The sequence below is a fragment of the Lactuca saligna genome, chromosome 4 (assembly GCF_052625555.1).
Source record: "Lactuca saligna cultivar CGN05327 chromosome 4, ASM5262555v1, whole genome shotgun sequence".
NCBI classification, from domain to species: domain Eukaryota; kingdom Viridiplantae; phylum Streptophyta; class Magnoliopsida; order Asterales; family Asteraceae; genus Lactuca; species Lactuca saligna.
Window position 1 is genome coordinate 29752472 of NC_136420.1, and position 9421 is coordinate 29761892.

The window sequence follows — 9421 nt, forward strand, 5'->3', positions numbered from 1 at the left end:
TCCGTTATATATATATATATATATATATATATATATATATATATATATATATATATATATATATATGTGTGTGTGTGTGTGTACGTGCGCGCACGTGTGTGTGTGAAGATATTTGTGGGTTTCAAGTAGTAGTGTTTGTCTAGAATATTTATGTATCTTTTTTAAAATAGTATTAATAGCTTATCTATAAATCTATCTCTTTTAAGAAATAAAACCTAAAAATAACACGTGTCAGTTTTTTAGAATGTTTTTTTGACACGTGATATTTTTCTATGATTTTTATTATTTTCTTTTTTTATAAAAAATTAAATTCAATTCAAAATTTGAAAATACACAATCATACCCTATTATTTTTATTTTGCTTAACATATTATTTCATAATTATTTACAATCGATAATATTTTGGGTTTTTTTTTTTACATTTATTATTTTTTTATCTGTATAAATTTTTTAAATATACTGATCGTGGTTTTCACGGGTTATAACCTAGTAAATTAATAAATAAACTAAGTAAAATATAAAACATGTTTTATTTATAGAATTAAAAGTATAAAAAATATTTTAGTAAATAGATTTATAAATTTTAATTATTTATATATTAAAAAACTATTAATAATTACTTTATAAATACTAATAATTATAAGTAAAAACTTTATAGATTCTATATTCAATTACGTTATGTTAAATCAGATATTTAAATTTATAATAAACTAAAATCTATGATCCTATAAAAACAAGTATTCTTAAAAAAATCTTTAGCCAAAGCGTTAAAATATAAAACGTTATTCAAACTAATTCAAGCTAAACGCCAAAAACAAATAAACAAAAAAAAACTCTAAGGTGCTGTTTGTTTTTTTGAAGTCAAAATGTTTGCAGTCTGCGGACCACATCTGCAAGCCTCTGCGGCAGAAGAGGTGGACAAAATGTCTGCAGTCTGCAATAAGAAGACTATTTGTTTTTAACGTCTGCAGGCTGTAAAATTTTTAAACTTAATTTCATGTCATAAATATTAAAAATGCATTTTTAACAAAAAAAGAAAGAAAAAAGAAACTGCACGGGTGCCAGTGTTTTTTTTTTTTTTTTTTGATTTAGGTTAAAATGAGGTCTGAAGACCTTTGAAGACAGTGACTCATGTCTGCGTCAGGAAGACCTCGCGCAGACGTTTTCTGCGCACTTCCAAAAAACAAACAATCTGCGAGGGCATGTATCTGTGCGTTGTCTGCGCGACGCAGACAAAAGTGATTGCGCAAATCTTCACATAAAAAACAAACAACCCCTAAATAAATTATTTGGACAAATCATTAAATGTTATTTTTGAAAAAATATTTTTTAAATCATAGAAACAAAGATAAAAAAGAATAAATTCATGTTGTGTGTACTTTAACGTTTTTTTTTTTTTTTTTTTTTTTTTTTTTTTTTTTTTTTTTTTTTAATTAAACAAAAATACTTATGTATCAATCGAAAAAATAGTTTAAACCAATTATGTGTAAATAAACCAAATAAAATAATAATATTTTAGAAAAATAGATTTATTGATATTAACTAATTATATATTAAAGAAAACTATTAATAATAACTATGCAATCATAACTTAATTATTAAAAAGAGTAATGATTAATAAAGGTAAAAGCATTAAAGGATGCATGAGTAGTTAGAGGTATGTATAAAAAAGTCATTTTGTAAGTTGGTTGTTTACTAGAGTTCGAAAAATAAAACAAATGATCAAGTACCAAATAGAATAAAAAATAATTTTTTTTTTGAACCCATAATTTTATTAAAAGTCACTCACTAGCAAGGGACTAGTGAGAGCCAAAAGGTATCTTAATCAAGGTTAAGAAAAGAAAAATAAGAATTTATTCATTCATCCCATACAAAATTTCCTTTCCCATGCCTATGCTTAATCCATACATAAACCATGAATCTAACTCCTTCAAACACTAATTCTAGGGTGGTAAACTTTGAACTGAAAATTCTATCATTTCTTGCTCTCCACATACCCCATAGCGCTCCGAAAATGATTGTGTTCATTGTTCTCTTCTTTTTTGGGGAGCGTCCAAACTTGGCTGGAAAATTTAAGATCTCCTTGATACAAGAGAATTGGTGAGGTGTGGTACCACACTAATTCCATATCCGGTTCCAAAGTGTAGCTGCGAAAAATTTAAGATCTCCTTGATACAAGAGACTTGGTGAGGTGTGGTACCACACTAATTCCATATCCGGTTCCAAAGTGTAGCTGCGAAAGGGCATGCTACCAACATACGATCTACTGATTCAGTTCCTAAGATACATGCACTACATTTTGAATTATGAATCTGGACTCCATGCTGAATAAGAGCATTTGCGGATGAGATGCAGTCCATTCTTACTTGCTTAAGTTACATAAGTAAGCATGATGGCATCACAAGGAGCTCTTGGTCAAACTATGTATTTACAAGTAAACAAATATAAAAACTATAAATTATGATAAAACTATTAAAAACTGATTTTGATGTGACAACGACTAAGAAACCAATAGTGTAGAAAACAATGTTAAACTAGATGATAGGAAAGAAAATCATTTTTGGTTCATTTATCAATTGGTTAAACTTATAGACGTATTTCCTTTAGATTTCGGTTTCATCATAGACATGATTATAATCACACATTAACTTATCCAAATCTATGTACACTATATGTTAATAACTAATTGCCTTGTCTTACACCATCTATCTACTAGATTCCGCACAAATAATAGATTCGTCACCATCTATCTACTAGATTCCGCACAACTAATAGATTCGTGATATCGAGTCTTATAATTAAGATAAAAGAACAATATATTTCAATGTCGTTTTGCTTGTCTTAATTCCCAGACTAATCGAGCTTGGAACAAATAATAAGTAACAAATAATGAGTGACAATACAATCTCTTATGTTCAAAGCAACGAACATTAAAATAAAACACCAAGATCCAACCATTACCCTAAAGCTTAATGATATCTATCATTTAGCAAACTGAATCCAAATCCATCATTACACATCCAAATCCATCATTACACATACTTAAATAATAATAATAATAATAATAATAATAATAATAATAAAATAAAAATTCAAGAAAAAGTAAAGGAGAATACTCATGATTTAAAAGATACGAAATTTCTATTATACTCCAACCCACATTAAATGGTGACCAGTGAACTAAAATATTATCAATTTCATTAAATGTATCATTAAATACGATACATATTTGATAGAATTGGAACTTAAATAGGAATAAAATATAATTTTTCTTTTCAAAACCATATCAATGTGATGTATTAAAAAGTTTCCTATTAAAGCTTGATCGTTGAATGTTTGAGAAAAGAATTGTCGCTTGTTGGTTGAAAACATGTGGTCAAGCAAGAATCTTGATTTAGATCGCATTGCCATATTGGAAGAGACTCACTTTCCAAACCAAAAGGTATGGACCGTTTCATCACTTTGCACAAATGCCTTTAAAAGACCATTTTTGCCATATTTGCTTCATCTTTTTATTAAAGTAGAAGGCTAAAACAACCAAAAAAAGTAAATTTGAAAAAAAATAAAAATATATGTGGGAATCATTTCCCCTTTTAAAATGGGTTAGGTTTCACCACATCAAGTTTTGTTTAATTAGTTTCTTTTTCATATTTTGTGTTTTTTGCACATGGTGACAAGATTATTTAAAAAAAAAGTAATGTGGTAAGAAAATAATTTAATAATTCGACTCAGTGAATGTTTTTTGGAATGAGATTAAAATTTGGGTTATGTGACTCTTTTTTTATTTAATCAAATAAGTATTAAACTTATAAATATAAAGAGTTTATTATTGATTTTAGAACTTTTTTTTCTGTATTATATATATATATATATATATATATATATATATATATATATATAAAAAAGGCAAAACGTCACCATCAAAACTCTTCAGAATTCAGATAAAGACATTTAAAACATTTGACAAACGTCAATTTAATCCACACTCGATAAATTCAATCATTTAATGCATCAAGTGCGCATGCAACATTCTGAAAAATAGCACCACGGTTGACCTTTGACTGGTCAACGTTTCCCAATCAAAATCCAACCACAAACTAACTTCAAACGTTTGACCTTTCAATTCATGAACACATGCATTTCCCATTTCCCACTCTTTTCCCACAAAAACATAATTAAAAAAAAAAAAACCTCCATTCAGACACACAAATAGCCATAAGAAAAAACAATTCAAATCACATTAATTAAAAAGTCAACAAAACTAGAATCTTAATATATACAAAACCATTTCTTGCTTCCATCAAACGGGCTCATGGTCTAACACTAAGGGTCTGTTTGGCTCGATGGAATGGAATGTAAACGATAACAAAACATTTCATTATCATTACCATTCCATTCCATTCTCATGTCTGGAATGGAATGAGTCATTAACGTGTGAATTGGACTATTGGAGTATTGGCACCTCACGAGTAAGATCTAACGAGCCCAAAGTTGCAAAAGGATTTGGTCTTAAAAAGGCCACGAAAAAGGAACCTATTAGGAGATTCTTGTTGACCTTGGTTTAATTCTTGAGGGGTACTTTTGACTTTTAGAATTGTCTGCCCGATTTCTTTTCTGATAGAGTCGATAATCTTAGGGTCAACAGGGTACCCGGAAGCATCACCAACATAAAATGTATTCATGGCTTTTCCTGCCCGAGTTGTCACCTCTGCCCGCATCACCGTGAGACTATTCTCACGAAATATACGAGTCACATCGGATAATAGCCCAATTCTATCGGTTGTACATAGTTCTAGCTTCAATCCCTATATAAAATATATATATATATATATATATATATATATATATATATATATATATATATATATATATATATATATATATATATATAAATCAATATAATTTCACATGTTTTTATAAATAGTTAAATACTCTCCATGATCTTAAATTATCAAACAAACTTTGGACTTTTAAAACTTGTACTTTGTGTTAAAATATTTGGATTGGTCTACATCATGTTGACCGTTTATGAAAGAATCAAGTTTCACACAACAAGAAGAAGATACAAAAACATAATCGGACAAAACAAAGCATATTATTTGATGATTCAGGACCACAATTAGTATAAAAACAAAAATTTGTGAAAAATAATGAAACAAATTAGAATCTTAAACGGAAGGATTCTTTCATAACTAAAGATCCAACCAAGACATATAAAAATAATCAAAAAATTTGTCTTGAAACTAGTACGAAATAACGAATACTAAACAAGTGGAATACAACAAACAATTTAGAATCTTGAAACTTTAAAAGTGTCCCCTTGGATCTTTCTGATATTTAAATCAGTTCCTTTTTTTATTAACTACTCATTATTATTATTATTATTATTATTTTTTAAAATATGATATTTGACTTATGTTTACCTCAGAAACTCTTCTTTCAATGGCAGCTTCAAGACATTGAATCACCCTTTGCCTCTCTGCATCCGAATTCACAGGAAACCCATCGATATGTCGAATACAATATTCCTTCAAATCACAAAATTAAAAAACGTTACAACCATCAACAAAATATATAAATTAAAAAAAAAAAAAAAAAAAATTAGAAACCTGATAAGCTTCGGGCCCTTCAGCATCAACATTTCCATGAAAAACCACATACTCCATATCAGTCAAAGTACAAATCGTATCAAACAAAAGCTTTGGTCTATCTTTACACCTTATTGTCACAACCGAATAATCTTTATCATACCAATTAACAACTTTCACATCGGGCCTTTCTTTCTCACTACAACATTCATCTTTCCTCTCATAATCTCTATCCGCAAACATCATTTGATGAAGGCGTCTTTCGGTATGTGTAACACCATGAGAAACCACAGTTTTAGCTTCATTAGCTTTGTTGCTACCTTTAAGCACATTGCATAACATTTTCTTTATAATCGAAAGCTTTTTGGGATCCGTAATTGCTAAACCCGATTCTTCATCCGTTACTTCAAGTACCGATGCCGCCCGTGTGTTGTGGGTCCACACCTCACCATTTAATACATTACACTTTAAGTGTGTGAGAACTGCACATAGTTCTGAGAGTAGGCCCGGCCTATCACTTCCTATTAATTCGATTACTGTGTGATCCGTTGACGCTGTTAGCCCAACGGATCTCATTGATGTTGTAAAACTTGTTTCCGAACCAAGAGCCTGCAAAAAACAAAACTGTTTTTTCAGCAATCCCTGAACTGGCCCACACTGTGTTAAGTGGGCCCACTGGCTATATATATATATATATATATATATATATATATATATATATATATATATATATATATATATATATATATATATTTTTTATGTAAAAGAAGTTAACGGAAAAGGAAGATTACCTTTTGAATGTAATCCAAAATTTCTTGATTGGTGATTTTGTTACCTTCTTGATCGGTGACATTGAAGACTATGATTTGAGAAAAAAGAGTGTTATAAAAAGTGGTAGGAAAATAGAAAAATGGAGTTATATGTATTTAATTAGTTATAGTTTTATTTTATACCATCCATGAACCACCCTCCATCGGAACTTATGTAAGCTTTGGTGATGATAAAGTTAAGATCGGTGAGAACTTGTACGACTTCCAAAAGGATGCCGTGTTTGTTAGCGCTATCCACCTGGTTTTTAGAACATGGATTATGTAAATGGTTGATTAATAATAATAATGATAATAATAATCAAAAGGTGTGGAGTGGAGATTGGAGGTTATTAAGGTGAAAAGGATACCTGAATAATGGTGGCGTTTTTACAGGAATCGTTGTCGATAACAACTCTGGGTGGATTCATTCTTCGGATAAACTTCTCGTATTCATCTTCCATGTTTCCAGAAAAGCTCAGACTACAGGTCTCTGAGGCAATACGTCGAACGGGTTAGATGCGATTACAAAGCATGAAAGAAGTATCTATAAAGAAAGAGAGAGAAAGACTGTGAAACAAGATTTATTACAAAATAGTAAAGAAGGAATGTGTCTGTATATAAAAGGAAGAAAGAGTGTGTAGTAAGTAAATAAGAATGTGTGGGAAGAAAAGGAAAGAAAGGGGGCCAAAAAGAATAATGATTTATGATGAAGATTTGAGAACGAATTAAAAACACCAGATATCAAGAAGGCCAATAGAGAAGCCTTAAACCATCAGAAAGAAAAAGGGTGTTTAAGTCTCTCTGTCCATGTGGGTATGGTGGGGTTCCTTTTGCTTCTCTGTGGAGCCATTTTTAGATACATAAGGAACAGAATCAAAGAATTGACGCACCAAACATTCAGAAAAGCTAATAATTTCAAGTCGATACAACAACCCAATTACGTAACAACCCTGATAACCCCATTGATTATCTCAACCGAAATAAAAAGATGAACAGGAAACAACAATAAATCACAAAATAACGCCTTGAAATTTTTGAAAACCCGAGGAAAAACAGCATTGAAACAGATTGAGGAGGAAAAAGAAGAGAGAATACATACCCATTAAGAATTTGATATGTATTAACCAGGGTCGCTACGCTAGCACCTTCTTGATTCTATTAACAGAAACAGAATTCCAGAGGGAAGAACTTATAGAAAGAGAGCAAACACCTCAAAAGTATTTGGTTGAATACGTAGAATTTGTTTACCAATTACATATCTGTTTTCTTTCATCCATATATAGGAAGAAAACACACCCAACAACGAACAGTCTTTTTCTTCGTTTCTATCTCCCTCTCCTGTGTATTTGCAGGCGTATGATGGTGTAAAATGGGCTTGAAGTGTGTGTTTCTCTCTCTATCTATCGCTCTCTCTAAAACGTTTCCTAATACAGTTTGGTCTTAAAAATTCAGGCCTTCGGTACTTAACAGGGGAGTTCCCAAAAATGGTGGTGGGTCGGGTAAGCACGCTTTAAGCAGGAGCAGGATCTTGGACAGCAGCACATGTTAGCTGGATCTTGTGCATGTTAGATGCCTTAATGAGGGGTTTACTAACGGACGCCCGGGATGAAATTATTTGGTTTTTAGTTTTTACCCCGGCACGTGGTGGGGAAATGACTGTAATATCTCCAATGTTTGCGGAGAGAGAAAACAAGATCACATGAAAACGACTTGTAAGAAAAAAAACAAGTGAAAACAATACATATTAATATATTATAAGATATTTACAAAGAGAGAGGATTCCATAAAGCATAGGGTAAATTACACGAATGGTCCCTATGGTTTGGGATAATTTGCGTGCTTGATCCTTAATTTATTTTTTTAACTTGCAAGGTTTTTATGGTTTGTTTTTGTTACGTGTTTGGTCCCTACTGTTTATTTTTATTACGTGTTTGGTCCATGTCTTATCTAAAAAGACTATTATTTAAAGAGGAAAAAATTATGAGGTAGGTGAGGTAAGGTGAGGGGGTGAGATTAGGGGTGTGTTTATTTAAATAAATTAAAAAAATCAATGGCATAATAGTCTTTTTAAGTAAGATAGGGACCAAACGCGTAACAAAAACAAACAGTAGGGACCTTTCGAGTTAAAAAAATAAGTTAGGGACCAAGCACGCAAATTACCCTAAGCCATAGGGACCATTCGTGTAATTTACTCTAAAGCATATTACGTTTTTATTTTTTATTTGATTTCAACGTTGTATTTTTTTTTTTTTGGCACTTTATATAATATTATATTTTTAATTTTATTCAGTATTAACCATTTTATAGGAGCATTTTGATAGTCTCGTTGTCACGCAGTTGAAAAAATAATCTTGATATGGTATAAAAATCGCTACTTTATAATTTCTTTTTCGATTTTGGCATTTCATTATTTTTTTTCGAAAGTTAGAACATTATTAGTTTTGATTCTGATTTTGAACATTCTCATCCCAAAGATCGGATCAAATATCTTTCATATGTTTCAAATAGTACGCACATATATAATAAGAGATGACCATAATCCGAGAGCCATAGGGATATACATTGGAATAGACCAAACCATACAACATAAATATATATACTAACATCCTCCATTTTGATTGCAAGGGAACTTTTCTACATGCAATCTAGATTGGAAATCATAGAAAAGAGCATATTGTAATCCTTTTACGAAGATGTTAGCCTATTGAGACGACGCTGGAACCTGAAAGACAAAGACTCGAACCGAGTGTTATTGTATATATTCTACGTTTAGTATATGTTATATTTAGTGCATTTATGGTTGGCAATAGACTAGGCCCATTTGATGTTATATCCCTGTATATATTCGGTTGTATGTTTGCTTTCTAATGAGAGAGTGATTTGGCATATTATGGTATGAGAGCTACTCATCAATCTTCCCTAAACTTCACTCCTCTAATCTCTCTTTATCATTCTAGGTGCCCGACCTACCCTGTTAGGTAAGGATGAGCATAGGCGGATACACGCCTTATTTTGCGAGAACCA

At 30.9% G+C, this 9421-nt stretch overlaps 1 protein-coding gene across 3 annotated transcripts; it reads right to left on the reverse strand.

Annotated features, from left to right (window-relative positions):
- Window positions 1–4216: 4216 nt before the first annotated feature.
- Window positions 4217–7946, reverse strand: LOC145041466 (ACT domain-containing protein ACR4-like). Of its 3 annotated transcripts, none has more exons than XM_078989549.1 (7): window positions 7497–7946; window positions 6766–6877; window positions 6542–6656; window positions 6380–6447; window positions 5610–6197; window positions 5424–5528; window positions 4217–4805 (listed from the first exon to the last, which is right to left on the reverse strand). In XM_078989549.1, the coding sequence occupies exons 2-7, from the start codon at window positions 6856–6858 to the stop codon at window positions 4464–4466; spliced, it is 1311 nt and encodes a 436-aa protein (XP_078845675.1). In that variant the 5' UTR covers window positions 6859–6877; window positions 7497–7946; the 3' UTR covers window positions 4217–4463. The 3 variants fall into 3 exon arrangements, with proteins under 3 accessions (XP_078845675.1, XP_078845672.1, XP_078845674.1); XM_078989546.1 differs by having other exon boundaries at window positions 6766–6887; XM_078989548.1 differs by having other exon boundaries at window positions 6766–6941.
- Between the last annotated feature and the right edge of the window lie 1475 nt (window positions 7947–9421).

Bases quoted from the DNA above. Each gene is read 5' to 3' on its own strand.
- LOC145041466 (XM_078989546.1), bottom strand. The intron at 6,198-6,379 runs GTAATCTTCCTT...TGTTTTTTGCAG, and splicing joins TTTTGGATTACATTCAAAAG to GCTCTTGGTTCGGAAACAAG. The intron at 5,529-5,609 runs GTTTCTAATTTT...TGTGATTTGAAG, and splicing joins AAGGGCCCGAAGCTTATCAG to GAATATTGTATTCGACATAT.